Source organism: Neovison vison, chromosome 6 (genome assembly GCF_020171115.1).
Source record: "Neovison vison isolate M4711 chromosome 6, ASM_NN_V1, whole genome shotgun sequence".
Taxonomy (NCBI): Eukaryota; Metazoa; Chordata; class Mammalia; order Carnivora; family Mustelidae; genus Neogale; species Neogale vison.
This window is the reverse complement of record NC_058096.1, coordinates 221,238,599-221,260,578: the sequence shown is the minus strand read 5'-3', so window position 1 is coordinate 221,260,578 and position 21,980 is coordinate 221,238,599. Positions and strand designations below refer to the sequence as shown.

The 21,980-nt window shown below is 60.7% G+C and overlaps 1 protein-coding gene across 7 annotated transcripts in view; it reads right to left on the bottom strand.

Moving 5' to 3' along the window:
• DPP9 (dipeptidyl peptidase 9) overlaps positions 1-21,980 on the bottom strand; it is a 37,919-nt gene that overhangs the window by 5,922 nt on the left and 10,017 nt on the right. For 3 of the 7 annotated variants that reach the window (XM_044254498.1, XM_044254497.1, XM_044254500.1), the window contains 14 exons: positions 20,070-20,182; positions 18,840-19,013; positions 18,588-18,756; positions 17,727-17,840; positions 15,039-15,167; positions 13,915-13,976; positions 12,151-12,251; positions 10,505-10,703; positions 10,192-10,354; positions 6,747-6,826; positions 3,693-3,845; positions 3,110-3,245; positions 1,338-1,483; positions 240-386 (listed from right to left, as the gene is read on the bottom strand). In XM_044254498.1, the coding sequence (XP_044110433.1) occupies positions 240-386; positions 1,338-1,483; positions 3,110-3,245; positions 3,693-3,845; positions 6,747-6,826; positions 10,192-10,354; positions 10,505-10,703; positions 12,151-12,251; positions 13,915-13,976; positions 15,039-15,167; positions 17,727-17,840; positions 18,588-18,756; positions 18,840-19,013; positions 20,070-20,182 (1,886 nt within the window). Of the gene's footprint in view, positions 1-239; positions 387-1,337; positions 1,484-3,109; positions 3,246-3,692; positions 3,846-6,746; positions 6,827-7,485; positions 7,766-10,191; positions 10,355-10,504; positions 10,704-12,150; positions 12,252-13,914; positions 13,977-15,038; positions 15,168-17,726; positions 17,841-18,587; positions 18,757-18,839; positions 19,014-20,069; positions 20,183-21,980 lie in introns of those variants that run through there. The other 4 variants (XM_044254499.1, XM_044254503.1, XM_044254501.1 and 1 more) reach the window with 3 other exon arrangements.

The following is a 21,980-nucleotide window of genomic DNA, read 5'->3' as shown; positions in this document are numbered from 1 at the left end:
TGCTCTGTTGGCTCATCTGGGCCTCGGGCACTGGCACGGGGGGATCTCTGTCTCCCCACGGGGTGCGGCTCAAAGCACAGCATCAGAGTGGACATTCCCCTTGGTTCCAAAAGGCTTCCCTACTAATCCTGGCATCCTGGCTGGGACTGCCCCGAGGAGGTGTTCCAGAGCTGCCCCCGGGCCCCAGGGCTCCCCTCACCACACAGGGAAGGCCCCGAGAAACCGTGAAGACACGTTACCATTTGGTTTTTCAGGGCCCCTTCGAACCGAAGCCCTCGCTGACACGAGCCCCTGCCATCGATCACAACCACAGCGTAGCCCAGGGACGCCAGCGTGTTGAGCCGCAAGTACTTGATTCCTTTGAAGGAGTTATTCACCAGCTGCACCTGGGCGGGGAGAGCGGGCAGGGCCCGTGGAGCGTTAGGGTGAGCGGCAAGGACTCCAGTGTGACAAGCCAGGCGGGAAGGGCTGCATGGGCCGGAGGGCATGGGGCCGGGGCTGGGGTCTCACAGCCTCATCAGGGCTGCCACGCTTTGCTGGGAAGGCTGTGGACGGCCCCAGAAAGCCTCTAGCCACGGGGGAGTAGAAGCCCGGGTGGGGGCCCCTCCACCGAGCCTGCGCTCGAGGCGGGCTCCCTCCCCAGCCCTTCCCCGGGCTCAGTCCCTGACTTTTTCAGCCCCGTTCTGCCTCCCCTCTACCTGCAGTTTTCTCCAAAACCAAACCAACCCCGGGGCTGTTCTCAGGCTAACTTGACCTAAAACAGTCTCTCACTTTGGCGCTGCTGATGTTTGCTGCCTTATCGGCCCCTGGCTTGGGGGGGCCGTGTCGCCTACTGCAGGGCACGGACCGTCCCAGGCCCCCACCGTAGCTCTGATGACTACACATGTCCCTGGGGATCCCCAAATGTTCCCGGGGGGACAGAACACCCCCAGCTGAGGAACCGCCATCTCACACAAACCCAAATGCCGGTCTGCCTGCCTGGACTGGTCTCGTCCCCTTCTCAGAGAACAGGGCCCAGGGCCCATGGTCACCTCTGTCCCCAAGTATGTGACCAGGGGTGACAGTGGGTCACTGCTGGGCACGTGGGCCAGACAGACACCTGGGGACTGGGGGGGTTTCCCAGAGGGACAAGGGAGCACCAGCAGGTGAAAAGGGAAGGGAGCTACGTGAGAAGGTGGGGTGTACAGACACCCAGAGGCAGGGGAGCGAGGGCCCCCAAGGACCCTGTGCGGTCAGTGGGGCTGCGGCCCCCTCACACGAACCCTCCTTCTGGCCTGGCTGGCACCTGAGTCCTGGCATGAAGGAGGGGGGGTGTGGGCGGCAGGGCGGACACCAACCTGGGGGCCTCCGTACACAAAGAGGACCGTGGGGTGCTTCTTCCCAGGCTGCACAGCGTGGGGCTTGTAGATCATGCCGTAGAGCCGCACGTCTGACCGCGTGTGGAAATGGAAGATTTCTGGGGGCACGTAATCCGGGGGGCAGCCTGCGGAGACAGAGCGGCTGTGGCTTCGCGGGCCGGAGGGCACCAGGGAGACACAGGTGGCAGAAACCCACACTCTGCGGCCTGGCCCTTGGCTGTGGTGGGGGATGGGAAGCACCCCGTCTTCTGTGCTTCGTGATGGTTTAAATCAGAACCCGAGGGCCCCAAAGGACTCTGGGAAGGCTGTGGTCCCCCACGACACTTGCTGATCTGATCTCCAATGGGGGTGGCCACGCCTCTGGGGTCTGAGCGACAGCCAGTGCTAGTGTCTGCTTCTGACTGTCCCCTTCAGTGCTGCCAAGCGACCCTGGTTTTTCCAATCACGACAGTGAGGCAATTGTCCTTCTTTATGATTACCTTGAAAGTTTATTTAGGTAAATAGAGAAAGTCAACTAAAGAGAAATACGTCAATGGTCACGGAGGCTGGAAGACAGCAAGTGCTTTCTGTAAAGGCTCAGACGATGAGTACTTCTGTCTCTGTGTCTTAACTACGTGGCTTGGCTGTCACAGCCCTAGTGTGGCTATGGACAGTCCCTAAATGCCCGGGAGTGGATGGGCTTGGGGCGCAGGCCGTGTTCGCCCACTTCTCATGGAGGTGAGCTACACACATGGCAAGACCGGCAATTTCCGGACGTGGTACCTCATTCCACCTGCCCAGAAGCCCGGGGCTGGGCACCAGGACGCAGGACTTCCCACTGTTGTCCCCCTTGCCGTGCTGGGTGTCCTGGTAATAAGACTCACCTTTCCCTCAGTTTCCTCTCTAACCCCCGGCCCAGCACCCGGCCCGGAGTTCCTGCGCGGTCCCATTCTGCGGTAACATGGGGAGAGTCAGACTGAGTGAGCTGCTGGCTGGAGCCTTCTCACCGGGTCCCGGAGGGTGACGACCTAACAAGACGCCTCCCGGCCCACAAAACATCCCACAAACGCTAGGGATCCTTATTTCCTACAATGTTCTAGTAATCTAGCAAGTGGCAAATCTGGGGTCAGGGAAGGGTGTCCCTTTTAGTGTGTGATCCCCGTGGGCTAGGCGCTGTCCAGAGTGTCTGGTTTTCATCCTACAGACTGCCTGCCGTGGGACCATTTCAAAGAGAAGGGACACAATTGAGGGAGACTGACTACAGTTCTGCAGCCAGCAAACAATCTGGGGTCACCTAAACAGAGTCTGGGCCACCCCTTAAGCTCCTGGGCAAATGAGTAAGTTGCCTCCTGTCCCCCAAGGCCGAAGGCCGCGCTCTTGCCCGACCCCCAGCTCCTTGCAAAGGCATCAGGACGTGTGCCCTGTGCAGACACCCTTGGAGACAGCAGCCCGAGGGGATGAGGATGCCCCACACGGGGACCCCGAGGTCTGGCAGCTGGTCGCTCTGTGCCATGTTAACCGCAGTGCGGAAATTAGAGACTGGCCCAAGTGGCAGGGTGCACGGGACAGGTGGGGTCACTGGTAATGGTCAGTGATGAGCTCTCAGGGCCCCTGGGCCCCTTGCTGCCTCGAAGCTACCAGAACAGCCCTCCCTCGCCAGGGTCACTTCACAGGGCTGCATTCCATTTTACAGACAGGCAAGCGGAGGCTCCTGGGGATGGCAGGTACAGGGAGACTTGGCCAGGGTCCCCAGGGCTGTGGGGGCTACTCACTGGCCGCCTCCATCATGCTGGCCCAGAAGTGGGGCTGCTTGTGCAGAGGGTCATCGTCGGGGCCGCTGAGCTTATAGACGTGCACGCAGGGCGGGGTGCCCACGCTGCTGTAGTGGCTGATGAACATGTCGAAGTTCTGCAGGCAGGACGGGGCGCTAAGCACCGCAACACGCGCGTCCTTCCCGACCTCCCCGGCCGCTTTGGCTCCCCCTGCCCCCATCAGCCCCCAACCTATTTACTGTCTTTGCCCTGTGCGCTCACTCCTTTGAACTTCGAAACTCTTCCCCTCACATGAGGTGGGCGCTAGTACCATCGCCCCCATTTCACAGATATGCCAACTGAGGCCGAGAGGAATCTGTCCCCTGGCCGGAGACCCCCAACACCCCCAGGCCAGTGGTAACTGACAGACCCAGGCTCATACCCAGACCCTTCTGACGCCAGAGCCGGCTCATGGTGCTGGTTCTACAACACCTGGACCGGAAGCAGCCCTGGGCACGGTCACTGCCTGATAATCTAGAACGTTCTGACAGGCTAAGGATGGGTGCCAGAGTGGTGCCCTCAGGCACATCGAGGGAGGGCCCACCTGGCTCATGGAGCAGCTGTGGGAGAAGCCGGGGGTGGTGAGGCGCACGATCTCGCCCGCTGTCTCGTAGCTGACCACGTAGAGGTGCTGCTCCAGGGGCGTGTCCTTCGTACCTTGGAAGTACACCAGCTTCGTCTCCTCGTTGACCCAGATCTGTGGGGGCACAGGGCTCCTCGTGAAGCAGCCCCAGTCCGGGCCTCGCACTTCCCGTGCCTTTGCCGCTGCGGGGGCTGGGGCAGGGACGCAGGTCCTTCTCCTGCCCCCACAGGGAGGGCCCCGAGTTCTGTGGCGGGGACATTTGTTCTCTCCCCAGTGAGCTGTAGCACACCAGCCGGAAAGGAGCTCGCTGGGAGAGAAGCGCCTCTCGGACCTCGAGGGGAAGGGGTGGACTGTGCGTCCCCAGGTAGACTTGAAATTGGAACCGCGACCCCAGACAGCCCCTTCGGGGCATGCCCAGGGCTGCAAGGGCGGAGCAGAGGACACAGCGACTAGGACAGAGGCTGAGAGAGGGGCCGGCCTGTGCCCTAGGGCCCATCTGTCCCCGGAGCCCTGGTCCCCAAGGGGTCAGCCCACCCCTCTGACCTAGGTGCTCAGGGCTAAGAAGCGGCACCTGCCTCCTGGGTGAACCCGCATCAGACCCCGTGTGATGTTTAGGTGATGAGGCCTCGGGGAGAGCGGGAAGGAATTCTGCTCTGGGGATCGGAAGAGCCACTTACGGCCTCTCTGGGGCCAACCTGGCAACACAGGGGTCAAACACTTAATGGTGTGTTCTCTGAAGCAGCGACTCTGCTCTGGGGACCTGCCCCTGAGGGCTCCGCCTGGGGGTGCCTTCAAGGGGGAGGACAGACACGCTGTGTTCTTAACGTTAAAAAAGGACGATGACTTGAATGTCCAAAATGACAGATGGGTTTCAAAATGATGGCACACTTCTCTGCAGCCACATAAAATCGTATTTTCTTAAATACGAATCCTCTAAAACGATGTCCTGTGGAGGGGCACACAGCTCGTCGGAGCAATGTGCCACTCTCGATCTTGGGGTTGTGGGTTCAAGTCCATGCCGGGTGCAGAGATGGCTTAAGTAAGTCTTTAAAGAACAAAACAAGGACGCCTGGGTGGCTCAGTTGGTTGAGCGGCTGCCTTCGGCTCCGGTCATGATTCCAGCGTCCTGAGATCGAGTCCCGCATCGGGCTCCTTGCTCGGCAGGGAGCCTGCTTCTCCCTCTGCCTCTAGCCTGCAACTGTCTGCCTGTGCTTGCGCTCTGTATCTCCCTCTCTTTCTCTCTCTAACAAATAAATAAAAATCTTTAAAAATAAAGAAAGAAAGAAAGAAAGAAAGAAAAAGAACAAAACAAAAAACCCTAGTGTTTCGTGGACATGTGCACACACAGAAACGCTCCGCTGGGGTTTTTGCCCCGGTCGGCCACCTCGGAGGGGACAAAGCTTCGGGAGCCTGGGTGGGGTGGGGAGTGGGAGGATCCCTAATGTCGGGTTACTCAGAACGGTTCAGTTTGTGCAACAGACACTGCTGTATCCTTTGTTGCCGTCCCTTTCAAATGAAGGCAGGTTTTCTAGAAACAGAGCATGTCTCTGGAAAACCCCCAGCCATGCACAGTCACCAGCTAGTTTTGTCCCCAGGACCAGGGGAGAAGATGCACACAGGGAAGGGGGCACTCCCCGGGCGCCTGGATCTCCCCCACCCCCGAGGCCCCCAAATAGTGCAGACGGCTCAGACCCGCGCCCTGCCGGTGCGCACAGCCTCTGGAGGGGATGTGAGTGGCCCGTCTTTCCCTCTGTAACCTTGAACATGCTGCTGTGGTGTCAGCGAGATGTCAGTTAACAATAAAAATAAAAATAAAAAGCTGCCATAGCTTTTTTTTTTTTTTTAACCATCTGGGTAAAAACCCAGGCATGCAAGGCCCGCAAGGCCTATGGGGTGGCAAAAGGGGAAAGTTCCAGCTGGCAGGTCTGCCAGACGCTATGCTGGGGGCTTTGGATTACTTTAAAGCAGGGTTCTCAACAGGGCGGTCCTGCCCCCTCCTCCTGGGGACATGTAGCAACATCTGGGGACATCTGTGGCTGTCACAGCTGGAATGAATGGGGCCAGGGAGGCTCTTGCCGCCCCACGGTGCCCAGGACCCATCGATGTGAGCAGTCCTGAGCGGGAGGGACTAGGGGTGCGGGGGCGCCTCTCAGCAAGACTCCACTAGAGCAGAGCGAACGAGGAGGCAACCTTCAACCTTCTGGTACCCTAACCTCCAACTCGCCTCACATACGGGAGGTGAGTGTGAGATCGGACACCTTACTTCTGGTCTGAGTCAGGCGTGCCACCTGGGCCTACCACTGTCCCTCCTCGTGGGCTCACTCAAGTGTGTACTGACCACTATTTCCCCTGCACGAGCAGCTCTGGGACGCACGCATGACTGGACGCACGCTAACGTCTCTCATGTCTGTCTTTGGTCCAGGAGGCATTTATGCTGGTGTGAGGTAGGGATCCAGGAAGTCTGATTAAGAGCTCACACCATAAAATTTGGAATTTTGTACAATTGGACCCTGGTGAAGAAGCTCTCGTCAGAGGCAAGTCTTGCCGTGTTTTTATGCTCGTTCACTTGGGCGAGTGGAAGGTACACCACTTATCTCTGCAGCTGTGTCTTTGTCCCCAAACCTCCCAAGGACAGACACTGGTGCAGGGCCCGCCGGATGCCACAGGACAATCCCACGGTAGGCGAAGTGTCTCATCAACTGCTCTCCCAGGGAGAGGGGATTTCACGGAGCAGGAGAAGGCTACGGGATGCAGCAGGTGCACAGAGAAGCCCCCACGTCCCGGACTGGGCTTGTCTCCAGCTGGCCAAAGCCCTGTGGCCCTGGGCGTGCTGGAGCAGCGGACGGAGCTGAGTGGAGCAGAGCAGGAGGCAGGCGCAGCCAGGAGGGAAGAGAGAAGCCACAGGCACACGGGTCTGCAGGGAAGCTGGAGCGAGCGTACGCACGTGTCTATGCATGTGTGCGTACAAGCGTGCGTGCGGGGCAGGCAGGGAGGGTTGCAAAGAGATTCTGGTACCTTGGAGCCGTGCCTTGCCAAAACCTCCCATTCACCGCTAGTCAGCGCGATCTCCTCCTTGATGGGGCATTTAAATTCATCTGGAAGTAAGGAAAGGAAGAGATGAAGGGGGCCCCAGGCAGGCGTGAAGGGGACTCAAAGGCCCTGAGGCCAAATTCCACCTGAGCGAACGTGTCCCAGAGTCCCGTGCAAGCCAGGCCAGGTGGGAGACGAGAGTGAGCTGGCTGAGCCCCAGCCACGGGACAGAGCAGGGACCCGCCACGGAGGCTGTGTGCAGGTTCTGGCCTCTCCCAGGGAAAACCAGACAGCTGTGTTCATATTGGAAGCACGGGTATTAGAACCCCGCAGAGGCCAAACCATCAACTTCAGGGCTTGCGACCTGTGACCTCTCAGCACAAGTCTGGACTGTGGAGAACCAGATCCTGGTTAAAACCACTATGGCTGAGGGGCGCCTGGGTGGCTCAGTGGGTTAAGCATCTGCCTTCGGCTCAGGTCATGATCTCAGGGTCCTGGGATCGGGTCCCACATCCGGCTCCCTGCTTCTCCCTCTGCCGCTCCCCGCTTGTGCACGCGCACTTTCTCTAACAAATTTTAAAAATCTTTAAAAACGAACAAATAAAAAAAAAACCCCTTTGGCTAATCAAAGCCTCGGCTGAGTTCTTACGACATACTTTTTGGATTTTTGGGAGTAGGTCTCACTTTTGCATTTCCGCCAGGTAAATAATTACGGGAAGCCTGCTGGCACACATTCCAAATTTATTGAGACAGTTTAGGAGTGATGGCTGTTTCATTCTGCACAGCTGGGTCTGGGAGGGAGAAAAGGCTCCACCTCTGTCCCTCACTCCCATGGAGGCCAGACACGGCCGACTGGTCACCCGTCCAGATCTTTTGTTTTAACCCGGAAAGCTTCGCCAGTTTGTGTGTCGCCCTCGCAGAGGCCCCGCTCCTCTTCTCTGTATCGGTCCAGCTCTAGCGGGTGCTGCTGGGGAGGGCGCACGTTCAAATCTTATCGGTGGTGCCTACAGAAGGGGCAGGGGCAGCAGAGCCGCAGGGGACTACCGTTAAGAGCCCTGCTTCTGCTCCGTCCTCCTGCCCCACTGGGAGGACCCGGGGCGTTCCCCGCTTGCGGCCACGGTCCCTCAGCCCTCCGGGTACAAACCGGCACCTTTCTGTGGAGCGACTGCCGACCATGCCCACTCGGCACCCCCACCCCCACCCCCTCAAGGGGCCCTCCGCTGCAAAGGACACCCCGTGTGGCCCAGACACACCGCTCCTGCCGGTGCTGTTCCCGCGTCTTGCCGGTCCTCCAGGCTCCTGACCCTCCTCCTCCCCCAGGCCCGCCCATGGCACCTCTAACGAACTCATGCCTTTTGGTCCAAAGTGACCAAGGTCTCGCCTACTCGGCCGTCCAGTTGGCACCTAGCACGCCTGAGCCACATGCCAGGAAGTGCAAGCGGGGAGGGCAGGTGGGAAACCTGGGGCGCCCACCACAGAGGCCGGAGGGGCACCTGCCACGAGCTCCAGCCCATGGCCACAGAGGCTGTGACGAGGATGTGCCCAGTGAGGTCTCCCGAGGTAAGATCAGGTGGTCCGGCCAAGTCAGACAGACAAACGGGAAAGCACAATACCGGAGAGCCACAGAGAAAGCCGCCATGGAGATGGCCTAGCCAGCCTGTGCTGACTGCAGTACACCCCAGGTGACGGCGGTGGCAGCACCCTGAGAGGGCAGTCGCTCTTCTGTCCCTGTCTTACTCGACCCCCATCAGCCTGTGGCTTCGCCTGTTCCTGCCCCTGGCTCCGCTCCCCTGACACCTCGCGCTCTCCGGGCCCCGGGCGGCACTGCCTCAGGCTTGTCTGCGGGGCTGCCTCTGAACTGGGGGGCTCCCCTGGGGAGATCTTGCCCCGGGAGACACAGGGTGATGTCTGGGGACATCTGGGGCTGTCACGATCCTGGGTGCTCCTGGCACTGAGTGGGTGTGGGTCAGGGAGTGCTGCTCAGAGCCCGGGGCGCCCCCACTGAGGACAAGCTGGCCCGGGGTCCGCAGCGCTCGTCGGGGAGAGCCTGAGGGGCCCTGGGCTGGCTCGCAGCGCACACTGCTTCCCCACCCAGACCTGGCCTTTTGCTGCTCCGTCCTGTCTCAAGGCCGAGACGCCGTCTGTGTGAGGACGCCCACACGTCCACTGCACATGCGTCTGCTCCCCGGAACTTCAGGCATGTGGACCCGCCCGCACAGCACGGCCACTTCTGGGCACTGCCACGTGAACATGTCCAAACCCCAACTAGACGTTTCTCTCCGAAAACTGTCCCCCCAAGGTCTCCCTGTCTCACACGGACCCTCCCAAATCCCTCCAGGCACCTGCGTCTTTCCCCCTTCTCTCTCTCTCCATCTGATCCACCACCGCACTGCAGGGACTCGGAGGTCGAAGTTCATCCAGCATCAAAGCCACCTGCGTCAGTCCAGCCTGCTGCCATGACCCATCCCTGTCACCTCCCCTTGCCCCTCAGCTGTACCCCACACGGCAACCCTAGGGATGGCTTTAAACTGATATATGATCAATGGTAAAAACCCAAGTCCTCCCTGAGGCCCCCGACCCCGTACCAGCTGCCCCATCTCCTCTCTGCCCTCTCCTCCTCCGTCTCTCCCCCTCACTCACTCTGCTCCAGCCACAACGGTCTCCTCTCAGCTCTTCCCACACATCAGGCAGCTACTGCCCCAGGACCTTTGCACAGGCTGTGCCCTCAACCTGGAATATCTGAGGGGCTGCCTCTGCCTCCTGTTCCAGGTCTCTGCTTCATAACACACTTCCACAGATGTCCCCTGACCTCCCATCCTAGAAAGAAGGCCCCTCACTCTCCAGCCTCTTGTCCTGGGGCATCTGCCACCATGCTCATTACTCTCAATTGTTTTTGGATTCTTGCCCACGTCTTCCACTAGAGAGCTCTGTAAGAGCAGGGATTTTCCTTTCTCTCTGAGTAATCACACCCCTGGCACCTAGAGCAGGGGTTGGCCACATTCCCTCTAAAGGGCCAGACAGCCAACATTTTCAGCTTTGCAAGCTAGATGTCACACTACTCAACTCTGTCATTGTGGCAAGAAATCAGCCACAGACGCTCTGTAAAAGAATGAGCGTGACCATGTGCCAATAAAACTTTATTTACAAAAGTAAACGGGGGCCGGATTTGATCCGTGGCAGTGGTACGCTAACCCCTGGTGCGAGATGGGCCTGGTGCGTAGCAGGTGCTACACAGATAATACTGACCAAATGAACGGTTGCCTCTCGTAACCTCGCCAGGCAGTGAGGGATGTTCGGGAAAGGCGGGCTTTTTCCTCATCCTGCCCCTCCCTCATGGAACTGGTCACAGGGTGGGGTCAGTGAGTAAGCAGTGCCCTGAGCCCCAGACGGCTGCCTGGGTGAGCGGTGGTGTTAGTCAGGCTTTGCTCACCTTCCCCAGGGCTGAGAGGCTCGCTCCAGTCGTAGCCACTGGGCTTTAAGATGGCCGTAACCTTGTACAAGTGGCAGAAGCCAGTCTTGCACTCGTTGGCACGAATGAAGCAGAGCTCATCCTCTCCCTCAGACTGGGCGAAGGGATAGAAGATGTCATGAACCTGTCCGGGAAGGAGAGAGAAGAGGCGTGAGAAGGTGAGGCTCTGAGGGTTGGCTGGTGTCGTGTAGAGGACAAGCCCGGCCCCCCAGGGACCCCCGCCCGCCCCAGCCTTGCCCCACTGGGGATCTGGGGGCCCGGGCGGGGTGCATACCCGGCAGCTCCCCACCCTTACGTTGATCCACACATCGGTGACCTCCTCATACACGACGTGCGGCTGGACGTTCCTGGGCACTGCTCTGGCGAAGGCCAACCGCTCCTCCGCGTTCTCGGTAACAGGGATGAACAGGGCCGGGGGCAGCAGGACGAGCTGAAGCCGCTGCTGGGGCCGGTCCAGGAACATAGCCCAGGCGCTGAGAGAGCAAGAGGGAGACACGGTGCAGGCTTCAGGGCCCAGCAGGGGGAAGCTGGGTGACAGACGCCTCCCCCCCCCAAACTTATGTGGCCCAGAGCCGTTCCTCCTTTGCTAACGTACTGTGCCCTTGACCTAGTGAGCCCGTAGCACATGAAGGTTTCCTGGCCAGCACATGCCCTCAGGGGAGCCCGGGGGGTGACAGGGCCCTATAACCCGAGTATTCTGGAAACATGCCGTGTCATCAGACCTTAGAGTAGCATTTCAAAAACGTCTGCCAATTTCTGCCACATACGTGGTTCTTTACTGCCCGTTTTGCTCCGAACGAACAATGTTCTTTCGTTTTTTCTCTTTGGGGGAAATAAATTGTTTATTCTGTTGAATAACATGAATCTTTAAGGACCTGAAATGGAAGCGAACGGCAACTTAAAAAAAATCCTGTTGGGTGGGGTTCGGGCAGCTGGCTGGCCCGGCCGGTGGAGGGCAGCTCTCCATCTCGGGGTCAGGACTTCGAGCCCGTGCTGGTGTAGATTGCTTAAAAAAATCCGGTTTGGGAGCTCCTTTGTCATTATGTTCTATCCTCAGAACAGCTGCTTTGCTGGGGGGGGGGCGCCTGGGTGGCTCAGTGGGTTAACCCTCTGCCTTTGGCTCAGGTCATGGTCTCAGGATCCTGGGATCGAGCCCCGCAACGGGCTCCCTGCTCAGCGGGGAGCCTGCTTCCCCTGCTCTCTCTGCCTCCTTGTGACCTCTCTATCAAAAAAATAAATAAAATCTTTAAAAAAGAAAAAAAAAAAGCAGCTTTGGAACAGAACTTTGAAAAACTGTTTTCTGTGCTCTTTCTAACTGTAAATGGACAGGTTTGCAACGGCGGCTTGTTAGGCCCACAGGTGGGGAACCTGGACCCCGGTGTGAAAAAACAGCAACAGAGACGACGCCGGCGAAGGACGCCACGGGGACATGCGCGCCCACGAGAGCCTGCAGCCTGCCAAGGGCGCTGAGCCTCCGTCCAGGCTCTGAGCCGCACGTGCGGCCGGAGGAGCGCGCTCTGTTTAGCAAAGGGCCACCGGGCGGACGGCTCCGCTTGGCCAAGCGCTTCCTCGGGCACCGGCCAGCCCCGCCGACCGAACGTGAAAGCCGCAGCAGACGATCCGTACACAAAGGAGTGTGGCCACGTGCCCAGAAAACCTGATTTATGGGCACTGAAACGTGCCGTTCGTATCCCCTTCGTGTGCGATGAAATGCTCTCTGCCTTCGGATTTTTTTTTTACCCCGTTCATTCAGAAGCACGAAAGCTGTTCTCGACTCATGCGCCGAAAACCAGGCACGGGGCAGATGGGGCTGCGGGCAGCGGTCTGCGGCCGTGTTCAGAGAGGCGTGTCCTCGCCATGGCAGGACAGTCACCACGTGACGGCAGGGAGAGCCCTCCGTGCCCTGCCGGCGACACTCACTACTTGCCGTCCCGGGTCCACCCGGCCCTGGCGATGTACTCCACCCTGGGGAAGAGCGTGCTGAACGGCTGCACCAGCTCCTTCTCCTGCGTGGCCACGATCTAAAGGGCAAGCAGAGTCGGGTCACACTCTGACCTGCCCACACGCTGCCCAGATGGACGCGGGCGCTTCCGGAGCGGACACGGTGTCCCCCGAACCCCGGTGTCGGAGTCCTGACTCCTGGCGCCTCCAAATGGGGCCAGATTCCAAAAGAGGGTGGTTGCCGCGGTCATCAGTCTAAGTGGTACCGGAATAGGGTGGCCCCAATCCCAAAAAGGGGGTGGTCTCTGTTTTATAAGGGGGAGGTGTGGGCCCCGGGGCCGCACAGGCAGCAATGGCTCCTGCAGGGAGAAGGCTGCGGTCTACAAGGCAAGGAGGGAGGCTGGGAACAGCCTCTCCCTCATCGCCTCGGGAGGAGCAAGCCCTGCCCACATCACCCTATCAGACTTTCAGCCTCCAGAGCTGGGAGACCATGCACTTTTGTTGTTTAAGCCCCAGGACGCGGTACTCGGTTACCACAGCCGGTGGGCTGGAACCAAAGGGGCTCTGGTCTGGGCTGTGACCGCAGAGCCGGGCAGTCCCGGGTGACAGGGACCTGCAGATGTTGCAGCATCCTGGAGGCTCAGGGTGGGGGTGGGGGACATGGCCTCCAGAGGGCCTAGGGGAGAAAGGCAGGCAGGGCCTCGCTGTGGCCCCTGCCCCCGAATCTTCCCAGTGCCTGGTCCCCAGGGGGCACCAACCACGCCCACCTGAGGACCCAGCTCGCCTGCCGGGCCAGGCACCCCTGCAAGAGCTGGGGGAGCTTCCACCAAGCCAGCTGGTGTCAGGAATGTCCCATCTGCCAGAATGTTCAGGGGAAGAGTGGAGGAAGGGTTGGGTTAGGGCCGCATCACTCCAAAACCAAATCATGAAAATAACGGTAGCTTCCAGTTTGTTCTGAAACCTCACCCGAGAAGTCATTCTGACAGGGCGCCTGGGTGGCTCAGTAGGTTAAGCGGCTGCCTTCAGCTCAGGTCACGATCCCAGGGTCCTGGGATCGAGCCCCGCTTCAGGCTTTCTGCTCAGCGGGAATCCTGCTCCCCCCACCCTGCCTCTCTGCCTACCTGTGATCTCTGTCAAATAAATAAATAAAATCTTTAAAAAAACCAAACAGAAGTCATTCTGACAAAAGTGTTGAAGAGTGTCCTCAGACAGTGTGGGGAGGTTTCCCTTTCCAGGCCCGCATCCTTCACAGTCATGGCCTCTCCTGCCCTCCAAGCTGTGGGGTCCTGACCAAGTGCTCCCTGGGTGATGCAAACACTTGTCCCGACCCCAGGTGACAGAGCGAAGCGCATGGGGCACTGACAGGTCCCGTCGAGTTCCACGTGAGCATCTGCCCAAACGCGGGGGGTGGGTAGGGGAGTGGCCCGGGTCAGAGGTCGAGCCCCCCAGATGACCACCCAACGGAGCTCTCTGTTCTGGAAACCCTCGCGGACCTTCTGCTCAAAGCAGCTCATCAGCGCGGCCGCCTCAAGTGGAGACTGGGGAGGCCGGGCTCACGGCTCCTGAGACCGAGGCTCAGGCAGTGCCTTGTCGGGTTCAGTTGGCCACGGAGAGTACCTGCCCTCGGAAAGGGGGTAGTGGCCTTGCTGATGCCGCCCAACTGTCCACCCATGTCCAACACCTCCCCCAACCCCTCCTCTCCTCGACCCAGAAGCTTCTCCTGGGCACCCTGTCCACTCTCACCTTGCCCCGGCCATCAGTCTGAAACTCGGCCAGCTTCAAGGCGATCTTGGGATTCTTGCTGCCTGCAGAAATGAGAGGGAGGTGAGTCCGCCAGGCGCCGCCCGCGAGGGCTCAGAGCAGGTAGGTATCTGGCGAGGAGGTGCAGGGCGGTGCCCCAGCAAGGCCACAAAACCCATGTGGAAGGGAGGGGTAGAGAGGGACTGGGTGTCCAAAGGTCCCTACGTGGGTGCGTGAGTCACCCCTCTCGTCCAGGCACAAAGTCCCTCAGGCAGGCCCCTCTGACTTTGGACCTGGACCTTGTTCCCACAGCACTATGACAACTGTCTTTCCCACTTAAGAACATGAGCCTGTGCAGGGGTGGCGACGGCGGGTCGTGCGGGGACAGGGACGTAAGGAGCGCGCCTCCCTGCCTCGGAGAGCTTGACAGTTGGTGGCTGAGACAGGACACAATCGCAACAGAACTATCAATGACCCAGTGATATGGCCTGTCCCCCACGAGCGGTTGGGAGGCAGGTGACTGACGGGCTGGGATGACCGAATGGCACTTTCCAGAGGTGCACTGGGGCCAGGCTCCAGCTGTTTCTGCAGCCAGTCCCAAGTCTGGCCTGCATGGCCCCCGCACCTGGCCGGGGGCATCTGAGTGTCAGCTCTCCCGTCGGCCCCGTGGTGGGAGGGGGCGCGGGAAGCTGCCGACTCCCACTTACGGCAGGGGTTGCAGACGCCACTGAAAGGCTCTATGGGGCACGGACATGTAACAAGTGCTTGCCGCATGCTTCCAGGGAGGTCAAAACCAACCTGAACCTGGCCCCGTGTGTGTGCTATGTGCAAATCACTACGTATTTTTAAAGAATTCAAAAAATGTTTAAGGGGTAGGCTGTTTCCTGGAGAAATCGGGACTTTTGGCCTCTTGAGAAACGGGCAGACTTGAATCTGTGTTCTCACGATGTGACAAGGGTCTGACACAACCTTGGACAGGGCCTGCACCCGCCCCCCCCAGTCTCCTGAGCCCTGAGGCCCTGGTCCCGCCATCGTTCTCGACCGGCCTGCTTCTCTGGGTCCCGTGGGGCATCCCGGTTGGGGCACGCCTCCTCTGCGAGGCTCAGACCGCTGCCCCACGCCCTCACCTGTCCTGGGGTATCGGTAGGAGTCTGTCTTCCTTTCTTCTAGGGCGGGTGAAGGCACGTGGATGATCTCCACCTCGGACTCATCAACCTCCTCGTACAGGATCCGGAGCGTCTTGCCGCCGTCTGAACCTGGGAAGGGGTAGCAGAGGCTGCCGGGGGTGCCCCGCACCGTGGTTGCCGCCCCCCGCCCTACTCCTCCACCTTCAGGCCACTCAGCTCCACCACGGCAGGGCCCAGATCGAGACCATGAGTTTTAGGTCTAGGACCCTGAGTCCCTGGCTTACTAGACCATAACCCCTGTCACGTCTCCTCCAGGAGCCCGTTTCCTGACCCTGACAAAGGGGATGACAAGGGAGCCGGTAGCAACACAGTGGTGTGGCAGGTGGCCCTACGGGGGGTCTTAAAGGCTGAACCACGTCCACACTGAAGTCCTGCACTGGGAGCCCCCAGAACCTCAGAATGGGGCTGGACTGGGGGATAGGGCTTTAGAGAAGCGACCAAGTTAAGATGAGGTCGTCAGGATGGCCCCGAACCAACAGGACTGGTGACATCGTAACAAGGGATGAGGCCACAGACACGCACGCAGAGGGACCAGCATGTAGGGACGTGGGGAGAAGACAGCCGTGTGCTCGCCAAGCAGGGCGGCCTCGGGAGAAGCCGGCCCTGCCCACGCCCTGACCCCCAGCCCCGCCTCCAGGACCGGGACAGTAAAGGCTGTTGCTGAGCTAGCCCGGCTGTGGGGCTTTGCTCCGGCGGCCCACGCAGGGCAGCACGTGGGGTGCAGCTCCAGAGGCTTACGATAAAAACCATGACAAGAAGCGCATGAATCACCGGATGGTGACAGCTCAGACTGGAATGCGGGCCTGGGTGCTGACATCACAGGGAGGGGGCCCGTGGCCATTCCTTCCGAGGCTGTGGCAAAGGGTCCCTGTCTAGTTTCCGGTACCCCAGAGGCGCTGCAGGGCTGGCCTGAGGCCGCGTGGTTTGGAAACAGCCGCTCAAAGCCAGCGTCCAGGCCTTCTTTGTCCGCTCCGCAGGGAGGATTCCTGGCCCTCCAACTCAGGCCCTCTTGTGCTGCCGTGGCCTAAGAAAAGCCCCGTTCCTCCATGTAAGAGAGAACGGGGGCCACCGTGGCTGTGGGGTCTGGCAGAGGGACACGCCGGGGGGTGCTGATGGCTGCAGCATTTGGGCGGCTCCCTCAAAAGCGTTCTTGAGCTCCGCCAGCAGAGCAGTGAGGGGCCTGTGAGACCATCGAGGCCAGTGGATCTCTGCTAGGAGCCGTCCTGCATGGTTGTCGCAGAACGCTGAACTCCAGTGACATGTCAGGTAGAGGCCAGGGACACTGCTTCACACGCCACAGTGGCCCGGACAGCCCTGGTGACGGGAGTGCGAGGGAGAGCCTGCTCCCAGCAAGCGCCCTTGTCTCACTGCCCAGGAGAAAGCAGTGCCAGGCTTCCGGCCCGCAGGGAGTCATAGGCTGAATGACCAAGCGCAGGGCCCTTGTTCCAGAGGCACGGGCCACAGAGGCGTGTGACGACCGCGGGCCGGGCGGAAGGAGAGGGCATGGCGTTGGCCCCAATAGCGGCGAGCCCGCCCGGCTCCCTGCGGTCTCTGCACACCTCTGGTGCCTCTCTGATGCCAGCAACCCCTCCTTTTCCTGGGAGCCGACTTCAATTTGCATGGTGGTGGCTGCTTTCCGGCACGGGATTCAGTGTCTTGCTTCTACTGACGTTTAGGACTGTGAAGTCTTCCTTTTCAGTCAGCGTAAGGATGAGGTGAGCTGAACCCGGGGCAGCAGAGTGTGGCGGACAGGGCTCTGTCATGGCCGTGCGCCCCGCTGAACCTCCCTGAGGCTCCAAGGCCACGGAGAAGTCAATCAGCAGCACACCTGGGTCTGACGCCACTGGCACACATCCCAGGAACAGGTCCCCCACCCTCAAAAGACGGGTCTCGCTGGACTGAATATACCAGTTGCGAGAGAGCCCCACAGTGCGTGGACAGAGAAAGAGAGACACTAGGACCTGGGATCTGGCTTCCTCCAGAAGCTGCTGGCAAAACCCATCAAGACTGAGGCCGCGTGCAGCCTGGGCTCAGCTCTCTCACTGCCGGACCTCTCTCACTGGCAGGATCTGGGATCCTCGGCGCAGCTGACATCCGGGGCCAGATCAGTCTCGGTGGGCACAGCTGACCTGGCCACTGTAGGACGCTGAGCAGCAGCCCCGGCCCCTTTCTACTCGAAACCCGCAGGCCCCGGGCAGGACAATGACAAACGTCCCCAGATGCCACCCAGTGTCTCCTGGGAGAACTATGCCTGGTTAGAACCACTGAGAACCTCCCAGAAGGTCAGGAGAGATATACCAAGATGTTCATTGTGGCGCTGTTTAGAATATAAAACAAAACCTCGAAACAACCGAAGGGTCTGTCCATGTAAAACTAATTTAAACCTACGGTGGCCCATCCATGCCCCAGTTACCGTCATGTTCGTCCCCCGTGTGCAGACTGCACTGCCCCCTGAATTCAAATGTCAAATCCTATCCCAAAGTGATGAGCCCCTCGGGGCCGCGGGGTCCAATCGGAGCAGTGCAAATGGCCTAGGACGCTAACACTGCTAGGAAGGCAGCTAAGGTTTGTTCCAGGCGACAAGAGCAGAGAACAGACAAGCAGGCAGACAGGGAAGAAGGTGCCTACCCTCCCAGGAGGCCGCAGGGCACCACCAGTAGCCAGTGAACCTGTCGAATTCTTCCTGGATGACAAAGGTGGCCACGCCTGCAGACCTGGGGTCATCGAGGACGCTGGGTGAGCCTGCATGGGGAGGGAGCCGCATGGGGTAAGGAACACAGGGCAGAGCAGGCCTTTGCCCCCAAGCACTATGGACGTTTGGGGCCGGAACATCCTACAGGTGAGGGCGTCAGGTGTACTGAGGGGTTGACCTGCATCCCCAGCCCCCACCCGCTCCATTCCAGAAGGATCCTCAACCAGCTGGGACAGCTAACGTTGTCTCTGGACGTGGCCAGTGTCCAAGCTGCCTGGGCTGAGCAGCTTCGGTTTAGAGAGAGGGTGCTGGGGCTGTGGGGGCAGGGCGGGGGCCATGTGATTGGAGGCCACAACCAGCCCCACACATGTGTGCTGGAGGATGCGCTCACTCCTGGGGAGCAGGGGGTGAGGGGAAAATCCAGGCAGCACGTGAGGTCTGAGCCGGACCGGGCGGTGTCAAACGGGAGGGAGGAGGCGGGAGGGCCCACATGAGCAGAGAGGCAGAACAAGCGCCTGGTGGGGGCCACAGGCCACTGGGACTGACTGCTGCAGAGGAAGCCACAAGCCAAGCAGGCGGGCTTCCTGTGGGGCCAGAGCGGGCTGCAGCAGGACCACACAGGAGGGCGAACTGGGGCCGGCAGGGTCCATGCTGCTTGGGGCACGGGGATGATGGTTGGGAACAGGGGCCGCTCTAGGAGCTGTGCCGGTGGCCATGACGGCCATCCACATGGTTGCTCTGGGTCCCCGCCACCTCCCCGACCCTGGCCAGGAGCGTGCCCCACCTCCTGGCCTCACCTCTGTGGCAGAAGGTCAGACGCCGCTCCTCGCCTGTCTCGATGTTGGCCACCCACAGGTCATTGCTGTTGATGAAGGAGAAGAAGGCGGGGTCGGCAGGGCAGATCTTGGGGTCCATCCGGGGCCCGGTGCATTGGGTCTTGATTTCCAGGGGCTTCATGGGGGACACCTGGGGACACAGATGCCTGGCTCAGGGGAACAGGAGGTTGCCCAGCCCCCTGACCCCGCCCGTGGCCAGTGGCCAGGGCTCACCATGAAGCCGTTCTTGCCCCCGTCCCGGCAGTGGAAGAGGCTGTTGCTGGCCTGGAAGAGGAAGAGGCCGCTCTCGCCATGGAAGTCGTAGGAAGTGATGCCAAAGACCCCCAGGCGCTTCCGCTCCCGAAGGAGCTCCTCCTCCCGAGAGTAGACCCCGTGGTGGGGCGTGGCCTGGGGACACACAGGGACAGCGCTGTATCAGCCAGGGACCCCAGCATCCTGGCCGCAGATCCTCCGGCCTGGACATTCCTGGGAGGAGTCTGCCAATCTGCCTGTGGTTCACGCCAGAGAGGGCCCAAACCCAGAGGCCACGAGGGCACGTAGCAGGAGTGGGGTGAAGAGGCAGAATGACTTTTGGGCGCACTGGAGACTTCCTCCTCTCTGGGCCCATCTCTAGGACTCCTCCGCCCATGTCTGTCCCCAGAGCCTCTCCAAGACAGACAGAGCTCTCCCCACCCACCGGCACGGAGGCCACCCAAGGGGTACTGGTTCCTGGTCCCCAGTGCCAAGCCCACAGACCCACTCCCTCCTGCCCACATCACCATCCTGTCCACCAGAACTTGCGGTGAGCCCACCCACCGGCACCCGTTCCTGCTCTCTGCATGCGGGGAGCTGGGCAAATCCAGGACCACCTGCCCCCCCATATGCCTAAGCCTGGGAGGCCTAGGGAGACAAGACTACTGCGGACACCACGCAGCCTCCCCGAGAATTCTGAACACGATGGGGAGGCGCGAGGAACGCTGACGCCCAGAAACGCGTCTCTGAAAAGCAGACGCCAGAGCACAACGAAGCCCGTGCTTGGTCGGCCTGGGGCGGACCAGGGACAGCAGGAGTGAGAGCCGCCATATGGGCGAAGGGAAACCCAGACCGCGCCTCCGCCCGCTCACCACCCCGGGCTGTCGCGCTGCTTTCCCAACCAGAAAGAAGTCAACCTCCCCGGACACAAAGCGGGCCGCGGCACTCCCCAGCCATCTCCCCAGCACCCCCAAGCCAGCCGACTGCGGATGATGTTAATTATTAGCCCAGTTAAAGGACCTCAGTCTTTGGTGAGGCCTGGAAAGGGAAGAGATGCTTCTGGTAAGAGCTCTTATGGGAGCACCCACTCTGGGCCGGCAGCGTGCCGGGAGGAGTCATGCCCGGCCATCAGGCAGCCCCCCTCCCCACTGCCAGGCAGACTGTCCCCCACAAGGCCCGTGGAAATGACCGGCGGGGCCCCAGGCGGCTCACCTGGAAGTGATCCAGCATCTGCTTCCAGGACAGGAGCAGCAGGGCCTCTTTCCGGACCTTCCTGGGTATCTCTGAGTAGAGGAGCGAGTTCTCGCGGCTGCCATAAGGCATCCCTTGGGGAGGGGGTGGGGGGAGAAAAACCAGAATGGGGGACCTTGCCCAGGACAAGAAGAGGGTCTTAGGCCAGGGCCCTGGTTCCCCATGGCTGGGCCCGACTGCTTCTGCTTCGACCTCCTCTGGCGCGTCCTGGTGGCACAGCCCTCCCCGTGGACCTTCCGACACCGGGTGCGAGTATGTTGGTGACAGTGACGGGTCTTCTGCTCTGAGACGTCTGCGCGAGGACCCGGTGCGGAGTTACCGAGGCAGCAGTGTGCAAGAGAACGAAGGAAGGCCCGGGGACCCCAGCTCTCGAGGGCGAGGCTGTGGTCTTGGGTGTCCTCCTCCGTGAAAGGCTTTTGCGGGGGCCGAGGGCCGGCGCAGGTTAGAGGGGCAGCACGCGCGCACCGGGGAGCTGGGAAACGGGCGTCTGACCGGCGCCTCTCTCCACGGCCGCGGGGCAGGGCGCTCTCCGGGGGGCACCGAGCAGCCCCTCCAGCCCACCCACGCCTCGTCGGGAGCACCTCGGTGGGGAAAACCACAGATGTCCCCAGACACCACCCATGGACCTGACCCGACCTCGGACACGAGGACAGGAGCTGCCTGGCCAAGATTCGACAGGAACGCAGCGAGCGGGGAACGACGCCATCACACGGTGCCCGAGATGTGTCACTCGGGAGAGGCCTGGGCCTACTTTGCCAGCAAGTGGCCGCGTCTCGAGGTCCTCCCTCTCAGGTGTGTCTTGTTGACAAAGGTGCTGTCGTATCGCTAGTGGCAAATAAAAGGCGGCCCATTTCCCAGCTGGTAGCGTTGCTGACTCGAGGAGATGACGGAGGACGGCAAGGGCTGTCGTTCACGGCCAACAGCAGACTGAGGGAGCAGGTCCCGAGCCTCTCCGGGAGGAAGGCCACGTGAGGCCAGCCTCTCTTCAGGACCGCCACCTCGCCCACGCTCCCGCGCTCCCGACGGGGGGCCAGGGAGGCCCCAAGCTCGGTGCCCCCAGGGCCAGAGCCGGACCGATGCCGTCTGCTCCCGGGACGGTGAGCTCAAGGGGCAGCTCCTCCGCGACAAGCCGCGTGGCGTCCCCACTCCTGACACAACTGGCACGTGAAGTAGAATCGGAGAAAGAACGTATTGAAGGGAAAATACAAGATCAATACAACTTCCTTTGGAAACCGATTCCGGGAAGATGCAGAGGTTACGCAGACATGTTGGGGGGGCAATGCTTACGATCCCCCGTCCAGGGGCCCCCGGACACCGGATGGTCCCCTTCCCCCATCCCCAGCTGGAGGCACAGGTGCGTGATCCACCCATCCAGGCCACCCACGAGGCGTCCTTCCCTCTCCAGTTCGCACGACTCGTGGGGACGAGAATCACGTGCTGCGTGACCCCGTTTGTGTGCATTGCCCAGAACAGGCAACTCTGGGGAGACAGGACGTGGACTCATGGTTGCAGGAGACAGGCAGGCAGAGGGGAGCGATGCCTCATGGGTCCTGAGTCTCTTTCTGGGGTGATGGAATGTTCTGGAATCAGGCAGTGGTGATGGTATGAGAAACCGCTGAGTGGTCCACTTTTAAGAGTGAGCTTTAGGCCCCGTGAATCAGACCTCATGAGAGAGAGTGGTCCCGGAGCGGGGTGCAAGCCTGGGAGGCAGCAGCTGGCAGTCGGCAACCGGCAGCAGGAGCTCTGGACACCCCCTGCCCCTGGGGCTCTCGGGGAGAGCCAGAGCTGTCCAAACAGGAAGTCAACAGTGCGGCCTTGCCAAGGACATCGGAGCCGCCGCCTCTGTCCAGCGGCTGAGTAAGTGATGGCACC